We start from the raw sequence: 22,344 nt of genomic DNA, 5'->3' as shown, positions 1-22,344 counted from the left end.
AACCTTGGTGTATAAGTGTTTGTGTAAACATGTGTCTGGTTCTCTGGGGCATAAGCTTAGGAGTGTAATTTTTTTTTTTTTTGAAGGAGTAGAATTCTTGGGTCACATGATAACTCTATAAGTTATTTTTTTGGGGGAACTGTCAAACTATTTTCCAGAACAGCCATACCGTTTACAGTCACATCAGCAGAAGGATTCTAGTTTTACTACTTCCTCATCCAAGCCTGTTGTCTGTCTTTTTGATTATAGCTTGCTAGTGGATGTGAAGTGGTATGTCACTGAGGTTTTGATTTGTGTTCCCTTAGTGACTAATGTGTATATTTTCATGTGCTTATTGGCCATTTGTATATCTTTGGAGAAATATCTATTCAGATCCTTTTGGTAATTGGTTAGTCTTTTTATTATTGCGCTGTGAGAGTTCCCTATGTAATCTGGATATAAGTCTCTTGCACATACATGATTTACAAATATTTTCTTTCATTCAGTTTTCTTATACCATTTAAAATAGTATCCTTTGACACACAAAAGTTTTACATTTTGATGAAGTCTAGGTTTCTATTTTTCTTTGGTTGCTTGTACTTTAGGTATCATGTATAAGAGTATTACCTAGTCGAAGGTCACAAAGGTGAACACTTATGCTTTCTTTGGAGTTTGATAGTTTGAGTTCTTATGTTTTGATTGCCAGTCTTTTAAAAATTAGTTCTTATATATAGTGGGAGGTAGGGGTGAATTTATTCTTTTGTATGTAGATATCCAGTTGTCCCAGCAGCATTTGTTAAATGCTATTTACATGTTAATTTTGCTATTCTCTCCCCAAGGAATTTTCTTTGCACCCTTGTCAAAAATCAGCTGACCATAAATGTAGCCAATTATTTATGGATCCCAATTTCTATTCCACTAATCTGCATATCTGTATATATTTTTTAAAGATTTATTTATTTATGCATACAAGAACTGGGGTGTAGGCCAGAGGTGGAGGGTGAGAAGATTCACTATAGACAGAGTGGGGAGCAGAACAGGCAGATTGACTGAAATACACTGCTGAGCAGCAGGTGAGACAGGAGAGGTCTGCTGGGCCATGTGTGTCAGCTCCCTGGCAGGCTGGGGATCGAACTTGCGCCGTAGTGGCTGGCTGTAGCGTGATAGTGCTGTGTCTTTAACCCCTGCGCCACCAGGGAGGCCCCATATCTGTATATTTTTATGCTGGTACCACATTTGTTTACTGTAGCTTGGTAGTAAATTTTGAAATCAATCACTCACTAGTTGAACCCACTAGGGTTCTTTCTACACTCACCAATTTCTTAAACTGATTATGCTGAGTATACAAGTAACCTATATGATGCAAAATTACTTAAAAACTCTCAAATATCTCCATAATTATGAGAGATCAGGTAACCAAAAAAACCTCTCATGAGAACATACTTGGAAATAGAGGCTACCATATAAGAGAAACTTTTTAAAATGCACAGTTGAATCCTAAGAAAGTTTGAATGAGAATAGTCATGTTTGGACAGGAGATGACACCTTTGACCTCTGTGAGGAGGCAACACCACTGACACTACTGCTAAAGCAGGGCTTTTGTAGAAATGGACCCTCACTCCAAGTGTGAACCACATAAGCTTTGCATACCTTCCCAGAGTGGTGTTGAGGATAATCTGTCTTAGCCTGGACTTGGGGCTGGTTGGCTGATCAGTCTCCCCAAGAATCTATAACAATGACCCTGTTTTCATATTGGGGTTTAAATTCATATTACTAATGGTCTGGGAACCTTCAAGCTAAAAATTAACCTTTGATAAAATTAAAACCCAAATCCATGAATAAAAATACAGGTTGAAAATCAAAAAGAATCTTCCACATGTTAGAATTGAGTATTAGGCTGGTTGAATATAAGCTAAATATGCAAGTCATTTGAATAGTCCTTTCATTCCCAATGAGGAACCAAAAATACAAGGAGATAGAAATAAATCTATTAAAAGTATGGAAGGCATATAGACAGAAAATTATGAGACTTTATTGAAAGACATTAAGGATGACTTAAATAAATAGAGGAATACCATGTTACGGATGAAAGACTTAGGTTTAGAATCCTTAAATTGATCTATAGATTTAATACCATTTTGATCAAAATAGCCAAAGGTTTTCCAAAGAACTTGATAGCTGATTCAAAAACTTACATGAAACAGAAACGTCCCAGAAGAAAAGAGGGCACAGAGAAGAGAGCAAATTCTCTGCAATGGCTCTGATAACCTTGGTGTGTGGGTGCAGTGCTAGAGAGTAGCTGATTTCTGGAACAGAATGGAAAGCTCAGTACTAGACCACACTCATGTGAACACTTGTGAGTATGTCTAGATCTGGTGGCATTGCGGATCATTGGTAATGAAAGGACTATTCAACAAACTGTTTCTGAGACATTTGCTTATCCATGCAGGAAAAATGAAACTGGACCTTTACCTCAAATGTATTCTAGATCGATCTAGGACTTAAAAATGGACAGCAAACAATACTTAATGACATGAATTTGATAGCTTTCCCTTAGAGGTCAGAAACAAGATAGGAATACTGGCTATTGCTATTTCTGTCAGCCTTGAACTGGTCATTTTGGTTAGTGCATTAAGGTCAGGAAAAAGAAAGACATAGAATAGGGAAGGAGGGAGGGAGGGAGGGAGGGAGGGAGGGAGGGAGGGAGGGAGGGAAGGAAGGAAGGAAGGAAGGAAGGAAGGAAGGAAGGAAGGAAGGAAGGAAGGGCATCATTAATGCAGATGACATTGATTGTAGAAAATTATAACTTCAGTTATCAATGTTTTTCACTTGTACCTTTCCCCTGAACTCTAGACCTGTGTATTCTGTTGCTTGTTTGTGATCTCTGCTTGGATAAATAATAGTCATCTCAAACTTAATGTGTCCAAAACTGAGGTCCTGGTAGACCCTGCCTGTTCCTCCCCATCTCAGTAAGTGGCAACATCATTGTACTTAGGCCCAAAACCTGAGAAATATTCTCCTTTCACACCTTACATTTCCCCCACACTTCACATTCCATCTGTCATCAGATAATTTTGGCTGTACCTTAAATATATACCTAGAAACAAAACAAATCTTTTATATCAGAAGAGAGAAAGAGAATAGAGTATCTTTAAATTGGCAGAACTAAATAGTGGAAGAATATGAAGGAATTACAGTGTTTATGGGGGAAGGAATGGAAAAGGGAAGGAGACAGGAGGAAGAGGGAAGCACAATATCTGAATAACCTTGTATTATTGTTTTGAATTTATAAATATTTTCATAAATAAATCAAAGTCATGCAGGAAAAAAGTACTGCCTGAAAACTGAAAATGATTTGGTGATATAACCTGTTTGCTGTCAGAGAGATTTATTCAAATTGCCCTTTGAATACAGAGTTTTGGCTATATACCCTCAGTAGGGTATAATACAGGGGTAAAAAAGAACTGCAAAGAAATCTTGAACTTTACTCACTAATTTTGTTGTAGGTAATAATCATGGTATTGTTATTTGGACCTGTTACATATGTAATGTAGGATAAAACAAGTAATTAGATTCATGTTAGGAATTTTCCACATAAGAGTAAAGATATAAAAATAAAATCAAAGAAGTTAAATTAAAAACTACTTATAGCTCTTATATATGAATTGGTATGCATGTAGTGTGGTTGTTTTGCTCTTTAAAGGTACATATTGAGAGTCCTTAGTGCGCTGGTGACCAAGTCGCAATAAACACTCTGAGCTCCAGATTGTGTACTCTAAACACCATTATCCCTGAGCAGAACCAGGCCTCCTCATAGAAATGATTGGTTCAGATTTGGAGGTGTTATGCCAACGTCAGAAAAGGTTCTTGTGATTTGTTTGAAATGACGGGGAAGTTGTGTTTAGAGGCCGAGCCATGCTGGAATATTTACAGATAAAATGATGAGGCGTTTGAGGTTTATTTCAGATTGGTCTACTGGCAGGGAGAAGGTGTAGATGAAATGGGAGTGTTCATGAGTTGAGAATTGCTGAGCTATATAGGAATTTGTTATACTGTTTTCTATATACAGTATGTTTGAAAGTTTCCAAGTGAAAATAAAAGGACACAAGAACAAGCAAAGAAGAGCAGGTACTATCGGCCAAAGATAGGACAGTTTGACATCAGAAATACTAATGACTGCACATGATTGAAATGCACCTTGACGGAAAAAATCTGTAACAATTCCCAGGGAAAGGAGAAAGAAATACAATTCAGTAGATACAGTTGAAGGTACAAAGACAATAGTTAATGAATATATAACACCTGATAAAGGGAAAGAATATGTATTCTACTTTTCCAACATAAATGCTATTTCAATGCAAACAAATGACCCTACTGGATGAAAATTCTTTAGTGAGAACTCTAGCTTATAAATGCAGAAGAAATGATAGAAAAATCATTATTTTGCAAACAATAGTAAAGTACCTACTTCAGGTAGTGGTGCCATACTTAACAGGCTATAGATCCCTTAAATGATGATTTTGATAATGATTTTTAAAATTATAGAGGTGATATTGCCTTATAACACTATATCTGTTTTAGAGGTATTATTTTGGTAATGATTGATGGAATGTTTTAGAGGTATTATTTGGTAATGATTTTGGTAATGATTGATTAAATAATTATTTGCTAATGATTGAATGTTTTAGAGGTATTATTTGGTAATGATTAAGTGAAATAGGTTACAAAGCTAAAGGTAGAGCAGAGTTGGTGGTAGGAATTACAGATGATACTTTTCTTTTGCTTATCTGTGATTTTTAACTTTTCTCTAATAAACATTTAATGCTTTTATAATTAAAAAATCAAAGAGATTATTTTCATTATTTAAAATGAGATGTGAAAGTTTCCCTAAGGGGCAGGCAGCAATTTTAGCCTAATGTACCAAGACTCGTGAAATCTCTAATCCATCAAAAAAATTAATAAACAAATTAAACGGTGCAACAGTGTCACAGTTAGGGCATGAGTCCCATGTGAAAGGTGGTGGCATGGCATTTTTTGTATTTATGCGTTGGTGGTGGCGCTCTCACCTTCGAGGACATTTTTTGAAAACCAGTGCTTCCTGAATCTGCTTGCTACTGTACACAGGAGTGATCCATCTTGGCTACTTACTATTGTCTGGGGGAGCTTTTAAGAAATATTGATGATTTGATCCCACCCCCAGAGGTTCCAATTTTGACCACCTGGGGTGGACCAGGCATCCGTACTTGAAAAGGAAGAAAAGGAACTCTCCAGCTGAACCTCATTTGCAGTGAGACTTTCAAACCACCACTCTAGAAGAGGGGTTGGCAAGCGTTGCAAAGGGTCGGATAGTAAATATGCTTTGCAGGCCACGTGCCTCTGTCACACACAACTCTGCGTTTGTAGCATGAAAGCAGCCATAGACCATAAGGAAAGGAATGTGTGTGACTGTTTCAATAAAACTTTATTTACAAAAATGTGGTATGCTGGGGTTGGCTCAAGGCTTAGATTTCTTGATACCTGCTATAGAAGATAGAAAATTATTAAATAACTGTCTTTTATTTTGATGGTGATAAAACCTGAAGTGAAAACAGCTATGGTTTTGCTTGAGATAATGAACAGAATATAGGATTAGAAGCCGTGTGTACAAATCTTTACTCCAAATGGGCTGTGTCATCTTAAGGAACTCACTTAACCTCTCTGATCCTTGTTTTATGCCTCTGAGAATGAGGACAATAATAATGTGCACTTGACAGGGTGGTTTTAAGATCAAATGGAATAAGGTATATGAAAGTACTTTATAAACTGAAAATGCTAAGCACATATTGCTTGTTCTCACAAATTGCTTGTTGCTCAGCATCTTGTTGATTCATGTGTAATAAGCATTAAATATTTAAAAGTAAAGCAAATTAGAAAATTTGAATTTAAATGTAATATAAACATGAAGACTGGGAAAAATGAGTTATACATAATGTATTTCTATTTTCCTAAGCCAACAAAGTGACTTTAGATTGGTAAAAGCCACTTTTAAAAGGAGATGGTATAAATACACATTTTTCCGAAATAGAGTTTCCTAGGGAAAAAATGGTTTTCATCACAGTTGTGGAATTTACAAGTGTAATGTGCTGTGGGAGCTAAGGGAGGAGGAAGTACCCAGACGTACAGGTAGTTGCTGAGCTTGGAGGCCTGGAGAAAAGCAGTTGCCATTGGCAGTGGGAGCGCATCTGTGACCTTCCAGAATGCTCTTTCAGTAGGGCAGGCACAGAAGCCAAACTGCAGGCAATCGGGAGGGAGTGGGCGGAGAGGAAATGGAGGCATTAGGTGGAGACGACTATTTCTACAAGTTTGGCAGAAAAGAGGAAAAATAGGGTGTAGCTCAAAAGGGCATAGGGGTTGCAAGGACGCTATCTCAAGTCCAGGAAGGCCTGTGTGTAGGGAACAGGGCCAAGCCAGCAGAATGGAATGGGCCTGGGGTGCACCAGGAAGGGAGAGGGAGTTGAGGGTAGATGTGGCGAAATTACCAGGGAGGGGGACGTGGCCTTCCCTGCATGGAGGCCAGGCTATGCTGAGGAAAGTGGGGAGAGGTGTAAAGTAGGTGTGGATCTGAGCATCTAGATCAGAGACCACAGAAGAACTCATCTCCCTCCCCGTGCTTTCCTGTCCTCCTCTTACTCTGACTCACCCTGCCCGCCCCCCTCACAGACCACCTGTGTGTATCCCTGCTAAACTGGAAGCTCTGAGTGCAGGGCTTAGGCTGAATTCAATCCATAGGTACTGGTCCATTCAGCGTAAGGCTGCAGCATGTTGACTGAATGCTTGATGGAAGAACTGAAAGCAGTTGCCTTGAATACAAAAGGGTGGTCAGCTCTCCAGAGTGGGTTTAGGTAAAGCAAGCCTCCCTGCCCAGGCAGATGAAGGGGAGATAGCCTAGATTCCTTATCAATTACAAGCCACTTCCTCCTGGCAGTCTGCCCTACTGCCGCCTCTAGCTCCAAATCTGGGTTTAACTAAGTGCTCCTATAGCTGGCTGCGCTCCCTCCCCAGGGAATTGATCGCCTGTTATGAAATGGTGGGTTTACCCCGGTCTTGCCTGCAGCCCCACTCCACTGTTGTACTTCATCTGGAGGTGGGGCTTGTGTCTTTCTGGTCTCTGTGTTTGCATCACTTAGTACAGAACCTGGCACATACTGCAGCACACTGTAGATTCTCAGTAAACATGGTCAGTTGATTAGTGTAGGTGGTTGGGGATCTAGAACCTTGAGAACTGGTTGTAAGTTCTGTCTCTGGGTCTCTTTCTCATTTATACTCTGCCATTTGTAGGAGGAAATCTGGAGTCTTCTAAAGGACTTTAACCCTCTCCATGTCCACAAAATCCAGAATGGCTGCAAATGGTAATGACAGTTCTTCCTTTGTTTTTTTTGGGAAGCAACTCCTTTCCTCTTGTCCATTTTACGGATACACTGATACTGCAGTCTAGCTAACAACTCCCAACTTCCACACCCATTGTGACTTGGCAAAGTGACATTTGGGAACCCCCCTGTCCATATTTAACCCTCTGACCCAGCAGCCCGTACTGCCTTGCCAATACAACCTTGGTTTAAAGTCCAGAGACCTGGGTTTGTTTGGGTTGTGTCCTCGTTTGGTTTTCTGGCTTGAAGTAAGTTACTGTACTCCCTCAGCCTGGGTTACTCCTGAAAACTGGGTCTACTCATATTTTCCCTTTATTCTTTTCAAAGCAATAAAGTTGCTTTGAACTTTGGGGGATGGATGGCATGAAGGATGCCTGAGTGTAACCTTGGGGTGTATGGTAACCGTCCCCTTGTGTCTTCTGATCTCCAAATGCCCAGACTGTCCATTGCCCATCCCAAGTCCGGACTCTAGTGTGGCTTGTTGTGTGTGTGGGACAGGCCCTCCTCTGCTGCTGCAAGTGGGGAGCAGACTTAACGCCAGGGTTGGTCATATGGCAAACATGATAGAGTGTGCTCACACCCACCTCGATGGGCTAGCCTACAGCACACCTAGTCTAGGCTAGACCTCTCAGGACCATCCTCACGCATGTGGTCTATCATTGACCCAAATGTCTGTGTGGGGTCACAACTGTGTTTCTCAAGCTTGGTGCCTTCAGTTCTCTTCTAATGGGTGCCTGGAATTGCTCCCTCTCCTTCCTTGGCAGCTTTGCTTTTGTGGATCTGGGCTCCGTGCAGAATGTGGCACTGGCAATACAGAAGCTGAACGGGAAGCTCTTCCACAAACGAAAATTGTACGTGAATGCAAGCAAAAGTTCTTCCAAGAGGACCCAGGACGTGGCTGAGAGACCCCAGGAGCTGCCGGTATGTCTTCTGGCTTCACCGTGATCAAAGGTGCTTTGCTTTCATTCTGCAGAGTTTGGCTGAATTTGGCCATCCTCCTTTGGTCTTGTCTTCTGCAGAAGGCAGGAGCTTGGATGGAATTAGGGAACTGTTAGGATTTTTAATCATTAGGAGCAAGGTGAGATGCAGAAAACTTGGAAATCTTCAATAAAGGAAAACTATTGGCAAGGACATAAAGGTCATTAGGTAATCAGTTGGGATGTTGGAAGTAAGGTTCTTACTGATTTAACGTAGCAAACATTAATTGAGTATAGTTTACATAACCTTGCTCTAGCTGCTAAGAGTGAGGTGTAAGACAAAAGTGAATAAAATTTGGTCCTTCCTGGCAGGAAGACAAACACTGCCAAAATAGGAGGTATGGGAAGGGGAGGTTGGATTGTGGGAGTAGTGTAGTGCATGGTGTGGTGCTGCTTTGTGGCCAGAGAAGGAAAGGCCCGTGGGGTGTGCCCAGTAGGTAGAGGTGAACCATGAGTAAAGACCCCCACTTTAAGGGCCTGACTTGTTAGGGACTGACCTGATATGGTACATATGTAAGGAAATTTTGAACAACAGTGATTTAAACAAGTTAGCTCTTTGATTTTCTTTCTGAAGAAGAATTCAGGAGGTAGGGAGTGAAGTTGAAGGTTGGTGTGGGGATTCCATGATGTTGTCAGGGTTCCAGGCAGGAAGAAGGGGAGCAGCAGAGTAAAGGGTTTATGTCCTCGCAGATGTTGCCTTCTTAGAATCCCTGACCATTATGCTTATGTTTTGTTGGACAGAACTACAACTCATGGTCTTAAATGCAAAGAAGGCTGGGAAATGTAGCTTTTTAAACAGATGTCATTGGGGTTCTCAGCAAGCGAGGAGAGAATGCATGCTGGCAGGAAGCTAGCAGGGCCAGCCACCAAGGGGGACTGGTTGAGAATGGGAATTTCCAGATGGATCAGAAGGGCCACAGTAAGACTATCAGAGTGACTCTGCTAGTTGCAGAAACTATTTTTCTTCTTTTCTCTTACAGCCTCTCTCTTTGGAAGGGCAGCTGTCAGATCTCACTCTAGTGACCTTGTTGGTTTCGTTCATCCACTGTCTTTGTGTCACAACCCCTTATCAACAGTCTCTTTCTCCTCTCGGCACTTGAATTCAGTGTCCATGTTCTTGATCTGTCTGACACCGGCCTTATTTCTTAGATCATGGTGCTTTGATGATCTTTTCTTCTGCTTGGCCACAGTTTTTCGTTCTCCTAGCCATGTCCCAACTTTGTCATCTCGTGAAGGGACGTCTCCAAAATACTTCAGCATGCCACTCGGCCCTCCACCTTCCTCACTGCTCTTGCTCTAGAAGAGCAGTCCTCAAACATTAACAAGCAGCAGAATCAAGGGAAGGCTTTGTAAGCAGCCTGCCCAGCCCCACTGCTAGGTTGTGTGCATCGAGGGCTGTGCTGGGAATTTGCCCAGCTATCTGGTGGTGTAATGGCTGTAATGGTTGGATACATTGGGACCCTAATTCTATGGCCACTGGTGATTCTTCGCTATTCAGCACTCTGTTAACTATAAATCTCGCTTCCCTGCTTAGCTTGATCCCACAGTTGTAACTACTGTACTTCAGATGACCTTTAACTCCCTAGGTCACAGCCTGTCCCATTCGAGCCCAGCCCTCTGCCTGTTCTGCAGCCACTCTGGGCGCTGAGCACATCCATACCTCCTGGCTAACTGGTCTCAGGCTTTTCCACTCTGCTAAACTGACTTGTGGAATTCTCTAATCTCTGCTGCTGCTATTAAGTCCAAATAGTGCAGCTTTCATTTTAGATAGTGAGAGTTTCAATTTCCATTTGGTTCTTTTTTATGTCCCATTTCTCTGTTGAAATCTTCCATCTTTTCACCCATTTTGTCTACCTTCTAGGTTCTTTAACATATTTATGATAGTTATAAAATAATTTCCTGTTCATTCTAACATCTAGGTCATTGGTGGCTTCAGTTCTGTGGACACTTACCTCCTTTATTATAGGTCACTATTTCAGGATTCGTTACCAATTGGTGATTTTATAGTTTTGTGGTTTTTTTTTTTTTAAAGATTTGTTTATTTATTTATACAAATACTGGGTACAGTCAGAAGCACGGAGGGTGAGAGAATTCACCAGAGCCGGGAGCAGAACAGGCAGACTGATGAAGTACACTGCTGAGGGGAGCAGCAGGCATGGCAGGAGAGGTCTGCGCGCCTTGTGGGACCCTTGCGGGAGGCCAGGGATCGAACAGACACCACAGAGGCTGTGAGCAGCTTCACAGCCCAGCACTCAACCACTGCACCACCAGGGATGCCCGATTTTATAGTTTTTTGGATATTGTGGATGTTTTATATATATATATATATATATATATATATATATAAGATTTATTTATTTATTTATGCATATAAGAACTGGGGTGCTGGCCAGAGGTATGGGGAGGTGAGAGGATTCACCAGAGACAGAGTGGGGAACAGAACAGACAGATTTACTGAAATACACTGCTGAGGGTAGCAGCGGGCAACACAGGAGAGGTCTCTGCACCATGTGGGTATCTCCCTGGCTGGAGATTGAACTCATGCCACAGTGGCTGGCAATAGGTTGATAGCTCTGAGACTTTAATTAACCCCTGTGCCATCAGGGAGGCCCTATGGATGTTATATGGAGAGAGTTTATGTTACATACATGTTCTCTAAATGGTGGTGTTGTTTTTTTTTTACGTTTCACAAGTGTTTTTTAATTTTTTTTTTAAAGATTTATTTATTTATTTATTTATACAAGCACTGGGTACAGTCAGAAGCGCGGGAGGGGGAGAGAATTCACCAGAGCCAGAGCGGGGAGCAGAGCAGGCAGAAGGACCGAAGCACACTGCTGAGGGGAGCAGCGGGCGGCAGGAGAGGTCTGCGCGCCATGTGGGACCCTCCTCCAGTGGCCGGGGAGCAGCCGGGGATCGAAACTGGTGCTGCAGAGGCTGCAGGCAGCTTCGCAACCCAGCGCTCAACTGCTGCGCCACTGGGGAGGCCCTTTTTAAATTTTTTAATTTATTTTTTAATCATTGTTCATTTTTAAACAATGTTTGCTTCCCCCCACCCCTCAGGTGTAGTCCCCACAAAATTTCCTTCCCCAATGCACCCGTGCACCATCACCTCAGTCCCCTGTGCTCCTCCCTCCCTCCTCTGATTCCCTCTCCTCCTCCTCCCCTGCAGGATGTCTCTGGTTTGTAATTGTCTGTTTTTGTTTTGTTGTATTTTGTATTATTATTTTTTTACAATGATGTCTAGTGTTTTTTTCCAGCAATCTTTGGGTTTTATAGAAGTCAGTTTTCTTGGTTGGAATTGGTATACTTCAGTCTGGGCCTTGATTCTGGGACAAAATCCTTCTTCCCGGGACTTGGCCTTATACAGTCTCAGCTGAGAGGTCTAGTGTTCCCCCGTCTGTCCACCCTTGCTGTGTTAGAACTGCAGCGTCTCGTAGCACTGTGAGGCCTCGTGTTGTACCATCTCAGCCCCTTTCCCACACCTCTGTAGCAGGCCATCCCTTCTAGCCCCTTAGAAAGTATCCTCACTCGGGCAGCTTAGGATTCAGCCAAGGACTTGAAGTGAGCCCCTAGATTTCTGGGACTTTCTGTCCATGTATTCCTGGCACCTACACTGTTATCTGCACTTCCTCTGCCCAGTGAGATGTCACTGTCTGCTAGAGTTCTGTTTCCCTTTGCTGTGGTTTGGGAAAAATGCCCCAGACCACAGGCCAGGGCGAGTGTGGTGCCCACCTCCTGAGCTTTCCTTTGCTCAGGCGCCTGTCCTCTGTTGTCCACTAGCATGAGCTTGTGCCAGAAACAGTTCATATATTTTCCAGTTTTAAAGTTATTTTGGGTGAGAGAGTAAGTTCTGCCTTGCCAGAGCCAGATACTAGTGAAGAGTGTTATGGGGCTCACCCTGCTTCCTCTTGGGATGAATATAGTTTCCCAGGAATAGTCCCAGTACTTTTCCATTAGAAATAAGTAACCAGAAGATGAACACCAACAGCCATAGATATAGAAATTTAAAAGCACATTCCTTAATAAATAGCACATGGGTCAAAAAAGAAATTGTAACAGAAATTTAAAAAAGACAGAATTGAACAATAAGGAAAATACTTCTCGTCACAAATTTGTGGGTTGCAGTGAAAGCAGTACTTACAGGGAAGTGTGTTAGTATTGAATGCTTAAATGAGCAGAGAAGACAGGTTGAAAATTAATACGCTAAAAGTTGATTAAAGAAATAAGCCCAAATGGAAAGCAGACATGAAAAATTAAATTTAAAAATTTGTAAATAAAGCTACAACTATATGTCAATTATATCTCGGTGAAGCAGGGGGAGGTGGCAGGTACATGCAGGAAGAAGCATAAAAAACAAAGTTGCCATAGAGAAGGCATCAATAAAGCCAAAATTTTTTTCTTTAAAGAGATCAATAAAATAGAACATTCTCTGGCATGATTAATCAAGCCAATAAGGGAAAGAAGGAGAACAGGTCGTAAAGCAATCTTAGCAAGGAAAAGGAGATCTTAACTGTAGATCCAGCAGAGGCTAGACTATAAGAAGATAATACGGTAATAAATTTGAAAATTTAGAAGAAATGGACTCATTTCTTAAAGCATGTCATTGTCTTGAACTAATAAGAATTTGATAATCCTATAACTTTGATAGTAATTTTATCATAGCTTATAATCTTATAAAGTGAACATCAGGCTCAGCTTATTTTATAGACAAATTTTACCAAATCTTCCAGGAACAAAAAATTCTAATTTTACATAAATTCTTCAAAAGTATAAAATAGGAGGGATAATACCTAGTTCATTCTATGAAGACAGTAAAACCTTGATATCAAACCAGAAAGGATAGCCTAAGACAGAAATTGCAGGCTGTTTCCACTCATGAATATACTTGCACACTTTTTAAACAAAATATCGGCAAAATGAAGTCAATATTGGCTAATGAAGGTAGTATATTATGACAAGTTGTTTTCTTCTCCAACTATGCTAAAAGAAGTTTAATATTAGAAAACTGTAAATGTCTTTTATTACATTAACAGGTTAAGAGATAAAAACCATATGATCTTAGGGGCCTCCCTGATGGCACAAGGGGTTAAGTCTCAGCACTATGAAGCTATGGGCAGCCACTGCAGCATGAGTTTGATCACCCGCCAGGGAGCTAACCCACATGGTGCAGCAGACCTCTCCTGTGTCATTCACTGCTCCCCTCAGCAGTGTATTTCAGTAGATCTGCCTGTTTTGCCCCCCACTCTGTCTCTGGTGAATCCTCTTGTTACAGGCAACCCTGATATGAAATGGGTTGCCTGACTGTGGGTCCTCACCTGTGTACTTAAAGGGACTTATAATAAGACTCAACTGTGGGCACACACAAAAAGATTTTACCAGAGCTCCCCTTTTGGCGGCACACAATGAAGAGACATTAGCTCTATTTTAAAGAACAGGTTTATTAGAAAAAGGGACAGAAAAGTGAAAGATGTTTGCATAGACACAAATGGGCTGTCTCTGGCGAATCCGCTCACCCTCCGCACTTCTGACCTATACCCCAGCTCCTATATGCATAAATAAATAAAATAAATCTTTAAAAAAGCATATTAGAAGTGTATAGAAGTAAAGCATATTATACTTTACATATAAGTAAAGTATATTAGAAAAGATATTTCAATATAAAATATTAGAAGTAACAGTTGGATAAGGTAGCTGGATACATACAAGATGGTATGCTAAATTGATTGCATTAATATTTGCTGTGCATAAATAAAAATAATTTTAAAAATATGCCATTTATAAGTGTAATTTAAAAAAATTAAGGTACCTAGGAATCAGTCCAACAAAATGTAAGCATAGCCTCTCCAGGAGAAATAATTAAACTTTATTGGAAGTCTTTATTGAACTTTATGTAAGTCTTTATAGAAGATTTAAGTAGGAAAAGTACAATATTCATGGATAGGAAGCCACAAAAGGAGTTATTTAAGAGCTGTCTATTCATCTATTGATTCCATGTAATTCCAATCAAAATTGCCACAGGTTTTTCCTCAGTTGCTTGACAGGCTGATTCTAAATTTATGTGAAAGACCAAAAGCTCAATAATATATAAGACATTCCTCCTGAAAAGAATGTTGGGGGATTTTGCCCAACCAGAAGAAGCTGTGGTACTGGGCTAAGGATAGACAGTTTGACCCAATAAAACATTAATTAGGGAGCCCAGAAAGAGGCTCAGGCCAATGTAGACGCTTCTTATTTCTGTGGTAGAATTGAGTTTGCTGGTGACAGGCTGGACACTAGAGTTTTTGAACTGGGACAATTGCTTATTCATGTATTAAAATGTAAAGTTATATTGCAATCCTTTTTTTAAAAAAATTTATTATGCATACAAGAACTGGGGTGTAGGCCAGAGGTGTGGGTGTGTGAGAGGATTCATGAGAGAGAGTGGGGAACAGAACAGGCAGATCCACTAAAATACACTGCTAAGGGGAGCAGAGGGTGAGACAGGAGAGGTCTGCTGCGCCATGTGGGTCAGCTCCCTAGCTGTGGATCAAACTCGGGGCCTCAGCACTGACTCTTTAACCCCTGCACCACCAGGGAGGCATTATATTGCAGTCTTATAGACAAAAATCCTAGTTGTGCTGGATACTTAATGTGAGAGACAAAACTTTAAGAAAAAAAATGAAAGAATATCTTTATGACTTCAGAGTAGGATAAAATTTGTTGACAAAGACATCAAGAGTTCGCCGAGAAAGAGTAGCTGGGTGACTGAAAATAAGAATTTATCTTCTTTGAAAGATTATATAAATTCAAACCAAAAATTGGGAGAGAATATTTGCAATAAGATAACCAACAAAGGGTTAGGATAGGGTCAGCAGACTCTGGCTAGCGTTTCAGGTCTGGCCCATTGCCCATGTTCATCTTGCTGGCAAGTTTAGAGTGCGTTGTTTGTTGATGAACATTTAATTTTGAGATAATCATAGATTCACAGGCAGCTGTAACAAACAATAGGGAGAGATCCCCTTTACTTTTTACCCAGTTTTCTCCAGTGCTAACATCTTGCAGAACAGTATCACAGCCTGAAGGTGATCCAGATGCAGTCCAGGTACAGAGCATTTCCATTCCCAGAAGGATTGCTCAGTTGCCCTGATATAGCCATCACCACCTCCCTCCCATCCCCATCTCCACCTCAAACCCTAGCAACCATTAATCTGTTCTCCATTTCTATAATCTAATCTCATAATTTCAAGAATGTTAGACAGATGGAATGATATGATATGTAGCCTCTTGGAATTGACTTTTTTCACCGAGAATATTTTTTGGCAATTCATCTAGGGTGTTACTATATCAATATCTTGTTCCCTTTTTTTTTTATTTAAAGATTTATTTATTTATTTATTTATACAAGCACTGGGTACAGTCAGAAGCGCGGGAGGGTGAGAGAATTCACCAGAGCCAGAGCGGGGAGCAGAGCAGGCAGAAGGACCGAAGTACACTGCTGAAGGGAGCAGCGGGCGGCAGGAGAGGTCTGCGCGCCATGTGGGACCCTCCTCCGGTGGCCGGGGAGCAGCCGGGGATCGAACCGGCGCTGCAGAGGCTGTGGGCAGCTTCGCAACCCAGCGCTCAACCACTGCGCCACCGGGGAGGCCCTATCTTCTTCCCTTTTAATGCTGAGTAGTATTCCTTGGTATGGGTGTACCACAGTTTGCTTAACCATTGATACATAGGAGGGTATCTGTATTGTTCCTGGTTTGGGACTATTACAAATAAAGTTGCTATAGACTTTCATGTATAGTTTGTGTGTTTCTCTGTGATAAAAGCCCCAAAGTACAATTGGTGAGTGGTATGGTCACTGAATGCTTACTCTTTTAAGAAACTGCCAAACAGTTTCAGAGGGACTCTACCATTTTATATTTACACTAGGAATGTATGAATGATCTATTTTTTCTGTATCCTCTCCAGTATTGACTGTTGTCACTATTTTTTTTGAGATTTATTTTATTTATGCATGCAAAAACTGGGGTGTAGGCCAGAGGTGCAGAGGGGTAAGAGGATTCAGCAGAGACAGTGGGGAGCAGAACAGGATCTACTGAAATACACTGCTGAGGGGAGCAGTGGGTGAGACAGGAGAGGACTGCTGCTCCATATGGGTCACTTCCCTGGCCAGAGATAGAACTCCCTGTCCCCCCAGGGAGGCCCACTATTTATTTTATTTATTTTTTAAATTAGTTGAAGTAACATTACATTATAGCAAGTTTCAGTTGTGCGTCATTAAAAATCAACATATACTACCTTAAGTTAACCAGTTACTGTTTTTATAGCCCTTCTGATGGGTATATGATGATATCTACAGTTTTAAAATTGCACTAGTATCACTAATGCTCATCAGGTTGAACATCTTTTCATGTGCACATTTGCCATCTGTGTAGCCTCTTTGATGAATCCTCTTCATTTCTTTTGTCCATTTTCTGATTGTAATATTTTGGGGTTTTTTTTGTCATGGAGTTTTGAGAGTTCTTTATATATTTGAGATACTAGTCCTGTGCTGGCTTTGTGATCTGCAAATATTTTCTCCTACAGTGCAGCTCATTTTTTCATCTACTTTAATAGAGTTTTTTTTTCCACCACACCAAAAGGTTTAAATTCATTTAAGTGCAGTTTGTCAATTTTCCCTTTTATGAATGGTGTTTTGTTGTTGTCAAGTCTAAGAACATGTTGACCAACCCTGGAACTCAAAGATTTTCTCCTATGTTTTTTTCTAAAAGTTATGTAGTTTTACAGTTTACATTCAAGTCCATTATCTATTTTGAGTTAATTTGTATATAAACTGTGAAACTCAGATTCATTTTCTTTTTGCCTATAGATGTCCATCTGTTCCAGCACCCATTTGTTGAAAATGCTGTAAATTTCCTTCTTTAAATTACTTTTGCAGCTTTATCAAAAATTAGGCAGACGTAATTGTGTGGGTTTATCTTGGGTTCATAGTGTTATCCCATTGATCTGTTTGTGCATCTGCCCATACCTCCCAGGGTCAATACTATAAGTGGTATTGAAATTGGACAGGTTGATTTCTCCATTTTTTTCAGTCTTTCACACCGAAGTATAATGTATCCATAGTTTTGTTTTGTTGGTTGGTTGTTTCAGATACTCTATTGACTGAGGAAGTTATCCCCATGCCTATTTTTCTAAGTTTTTGTGAAGGATGGGTCTTGCGTTCTTTTCTTAGTACCGCTATAACAAAATACCACAATCAAGTGACTTAGAACAACAGACATTTATTGTGTCACAGTTTTGGAGTCTAGAAATCTAAAGCCAAGGTGTCAGCAGTGCAAGCGCCCTCTGAAATCTGTGGGGGAGTCGTCCCGCACCTCTTCCTGACTTCTTTTGATTTGCCAGCATTCTCTGGCTTATAGATCCTGTCACGCCAGTCTTCCGTTCTCACATGGCCTTCTTGTATGTCTTTTCATAGTCTTCCCTCCGTGTCTGTCTGTGTCCACATTTCCTCTCCATAAGGACAGAATCATGTAGGACTAGAACCCACCCTAGTGACCTCATTTTAACTTGATTACCTTTGTGAAGACCTTATTTCCCATTAAAGTCACATTCTGAGGTGTTAGGGATTAGGATGTCAACATATCTTTTTTTTTTTTAAAGATTTATTTATTTATGCATATAAGAGTTGGGGTATAGACCAGGAGGTGCAGGGAGGTGAGAGGATTCACCAGAGACAGAGTGGGGAGCAGAATAGGCAATTGACTGAAATACACTGCTCAGGGGAGCAGCAGGCGAGATAGGAGAGGTCTGCCATGCCATGTGGGTAGTTCCCTGGCGGGCGATCAAACTCATGCTACAGTGGCTGCCGATAGCTTTGTAATGCTGAGATAACCCCTTGCCACCAGGAAGGTCCCTCAACATATCCTTTTGATGGGACATAAGTTAACTTATAACAGATGTTGAATTTTGTCAAATGTCATTTCTGTATTGAACGATGTGTTCATGTGATTTTTTTCTTCTTTAACTTCTTATTTTGGTAGACTGTATTGATTGGATTTTCAAACATTGAATCAGTTTTGCATACCTAGAATAAGCCCCAGTTGGTCTTAGTATATAATTATTTTTATGTGTTAAGTTTTATTTATACTTTGTTAAGAAATTTTCATTTATTTTCACGGAGATACTGGTCTGATTTTTTTTTTCTTTTGGTACTGTCTGTCTTGGTATCTTAATAATTCTAGCTATGTACAATGAGTTGGGAAATGTTCACTCTTCTTAGAAAAGACTGTGAAATTGATATTAATTCTTCTTTAAATATTTGGTAGAATTCTACAGAAACTATCTGGGCTTGGAGATGTCTTTATTTGGAAGGTTTTAAATTATGAATTCAATTTATTTAATATTTATGTGGTTATTCAAAGGACCTTTTTCAGAATGGGTGAGTTATCATAGTTTGTACTTTTTGAGAAAGTGATATTTTGTGTAAGTTGTCAAACTTCATCTTTGGCATTTATATTTGTATTTGTGGGCATAGAGTTGTTCTTAGTATTCCCTTATTATCCTTTCTGCATCTGTGGGGTTTGTAGTGATAGCACATTTCATTCCTAGTGCTGGTAATATTCAGAGATTTCTGTGTTTTCTCTTAGTGATTTCTGATTTAATTCTATTTTGAAAACACATTTTTTTTTATTTATAGAGGCATGTTTTTATTTATTTATTTGTTTGTTTGTTTGTTTTATTTATACGTGCACTGGGTACAGTCAGAAGCGCGGGAGGGCGAGAGAATTCACCAGAGCCAGAGCGGGGAGCAGAGCAGGCAGAAGGACTGAAGTACACTGCTGAGGGGAGCAGCGGGCGGCAGGAGAGGTCTGCGCGCCATGTGGGACCCTCCTCCGGTGGCCGGGGAGCAGCCGGGGATCGAACCGGTGCGCTGCAGAGGTCGCCGGCAGCTTCGCAACCCTGTGCTCAACCGCTGCGCCACCGGGGAGGCCCTGATTTAATTCTATTTTGATTAGAGAACATGCTTGATATGACTTGAGGTCTTTTCCAGTTATTGAGATTTATTTCATGGCCCAGGATATTGTCTATCTTGGTGTATGTACTCTGGACATATTAAGTGATGTGTATTCTGCTGTCTTTGGATGGAGTGTTCTATGTATGTTCAATGGATACTACTGGTTCAGTGTTGTTGATTTTCTGTCTAGTTCTGTCAATTGAGAAAGGGATGTGGACATCTCCAATTAAAATTACAGATTTGTGTATTTCTCCCTTCAGTTCTATGAGTTTTGCATACAGTTTCTTACAGTTGTTTGGTACAGACATATTTAGGATTACTATACATTCTCAATGCATAGTAATCATTTTATAATTAATTATACATAATAACCTTTGTTTTTTGTAATTTTCTTGCTCTGGGGTCTATTTAATCTGATATTAATATAGCTACATATGTTTTTGTTTGATTAATGTTTGCATGATATATATTTTTCTAATTTCCCACCCTAAATTATTTTATTTGCAGTAAGCTTTTTGTGGACACCATATATTTGGGTCATTTTTAAAATCTGTATTGCCCATCTGTGTCCTTAAATTCATATATTTACGCCATTTTCATTTGTTGTAATTATTTATATTAGGGCTCAAGTCTGCCATTTGATTTTTGTTTTCTGTTTGTCCTGTTTGTTGTTTCTCTGCTTTTCTATGGCTTATTTGAACATTGAAAAATTCAGTTTTGATTTATCTGTAGTGCTTTTTAGTGTATCTCTTTGTATACTTTTTTTTTAAGATTTATTTTATTTATACAAGAGCTGGGGTACAGGCCAGAGGCATGGGAGGGTGAGAGGATTCACCAGAGACAGAGCAGGAAGCAAAACAGGCAGATGGATGAAAGAACTGCTGAGGGGAGCAGTGGGCAAGTCAGGAGAGGTCTGCTGTGCCATGTGGGTTGCTCCCTGGCAGGCTGGGAATCGAACCCACGTGCTGCAGAGGCTGCAGACAGCTTCACAGCACTGCACTCAACCCACTGCACCACTGGGGAGACCCTCTTTGTATACTTTTTAAAGTAACTGCTCTAGATGTTATATTACATATGCCTAACTTATAGTCTCCATCTATCAATTTTATCAGTTCAGTGAAAACCTTACCTCCTTTTATCCTTCCCTGTTTATAATTGTCTTAAATATTCCTCTGTGTTCATTTAGAACCACATTAATATGAAAGAAAATCTACAACCAGATCAATGTTATAATTTTTATTTGAACTGTCAAATATAACTTAGAAAATCAAGAGGAGAAGAAAAGCATATTGTACTTACCCACATTTTCCCCCACATTTCATGTTCTTTCTTCCTGATGCCTCATGGTTCCTTTCATCACTTCCTTTTTGTTTAGTGACTTCCTTTGGCCATGTATTTTCAGAGACAGTCTTCTGGTGACAGATTTTCCTTCATTTGAGAATGTCTGAATTTCCCCTTCATTCCTGAAGGATATTTACTCTAGGATATGGTTCTTCTGTTGCACTTGAGAAATACTATGTACTTTCTTTCTTGCCTCCGTGGTTTCTGATGAGAAATCTGCTGTTATTCAAAGTGTTTACCTGTACAGATAAGGTGTTATTTTTTTCCTGACTGCTTTCAAAATTTTTATTGGTCTCTAGAAGTTTAATTATGGTGTGTCTTGGTGTGGATTTCATTTCATTTATGCTATTCTGGATTCACTCTATTTTTTGAATCTGTAGGTTTTAAATACCTACTATCGCTCTGTTCTGATTATATTATGTTCTGATTATATTATATTATATATGTTCTATCTTACAGTTGCTGGTTACTTCATGCCCCTCAAGTTAGCTTTTTATTTGTCATTGTATTTTTCAGTTATAAACTTACTATTTTTTTAAAATATCTTTCATTTTTCTGCTAAGACTTCCTTTTAGGTTTCTGTTTTTTCACTTGTTTTAAGTGTGTTTGCCGTTGCTCTTGAAACATTTTACCATGGCTGCTTTTAAGTGTTTGTCAGGTCATTCTTATGCCTGTGTCATCTCAGTATTGGCGAGTGTTAATGGTCTTTTTTCATTCAGTTTGAAATCTTCCTGGTTCTTCATATGATGAATGAGTTTCAATAGAAACCTGGACATTTTTTTATGATGTTATTAGACTCTGGATTTTTTTTAAAGATTTATTTATTTATGCATACAAAAGCTGGGGTACAGGCCAGAGATGTGGGGGGTGAGAGGATCCACCAGAGATAGAGTGGGGAACAGAACAGGTAAATTGACTAAAATACATTGCTGAGGGGAGCAGCGGGTGAGACAGGAGAGGTCTGCTGCACTATGTGGGTCAGCTCCCTGGCCGGCCAGGGAATGAATTCGTGCTGCAGTGGCTGCAGATTGCTTCATAGTGTGGTACTTAACCCCTTGTGCCACCAGGGAGGCCCTAGACTGGATTTTATGCAAGTCTTCTGTTTCAGTTGTCTTTCTCTGACACTGCCCCAGCAGGGAGAGAGGTGCTGCCTCTTTAGTGCCAGGTGAGGACACAAGTCGAGGTTTCCCATTCTCCCTCCTAAGGCAGTAGGGGCTCCTTGTCACTGTTGGGGTGAGTTCTGGCTCCCATCTGTGGTCCCACAGACACCCTGGTGCAGGTGATTTTGTTCCTATTGGAGAGCTCTGACTCCAACAGGGATCCTCTGATGCCACCCTATTGTGAGCTCTGTGTGTGTGTGTGTGTGTTTGTGTGTGTGTGTATGCTTACTGCTATTGGGTGGGTGTGGTCTCCACTACATCAGAGGCAGGACCACTGGGGTAGGGGTAGGGCTGGTTTGTCACCGGCTAGGGAGATGGAATTCCCTGCTGCCTACTTGACCTTCTGTGACACAGCCAGAGCGGGGTGACTCCTCACGGCCTTGTGATGGTGGAAGTCTAGGCTCCCCACTTTGTTGGTGTTTGAGTGTGTGATTTAGCTGCACTCGAGCAGTTACTGTCTAGAAATTTTCTCATGTGAGGCCACTTCTTCTTAGTCC

General features: G+C 40.5%; 1 protein-coding gene across 3 annotated transcripts in view; it reads left to right on the top strand.

Annotated features, from left to right (window-relative positions):
* The window catches only part of TDRD10 (tudor domain containing 10), a 40,902-nt gene that overhangs the window by 9,117 nt on the left and 9,441 nt on the right, over positions 1 to 22,344 (top strand). For all 3 annotated transcript variants that reach the window (XM_037499119.1, XM_037499120.2, XM_054691709.1), the window contains exons 5-6: positions 7,297 to 7,367; positions 8,150 to 8,306. In XM_037499119.1, coding sequence (XP_037355016.1) covers positions 7,297 to 7,367; positions 8,150 to 8,306 — 228 coding nt within the window. The remainder of the gene's footprint in view (positions 1 to 7,296; positions 7,368 to 8,149; positions 8,307 to 22,344) is intronic.

The sequence above is a fragment of the Talpa occidentalis genome, unplaced genomic scaffold (genome assembly GCF_014898055.3).
Source record: "Talpa occidentalis isolate TD23 unplaced genomic scaffold, MPIMG_talOcc4v2.1 talOcc4.9, whole genome shotgun sequence".
Taxonomy (NCBI): domain Eukaryota; kingdom Metazoa; phylum Chordata; class Mammalia; order Eulipotyphla; family Talpidae; genus Talpa; species Talpa occidentalis.
The sequence above is the reverse complement of the archived record's forward strand: the minus strand, read 5'-3'. Positions and strand labels throughout refer to the sequence as shown.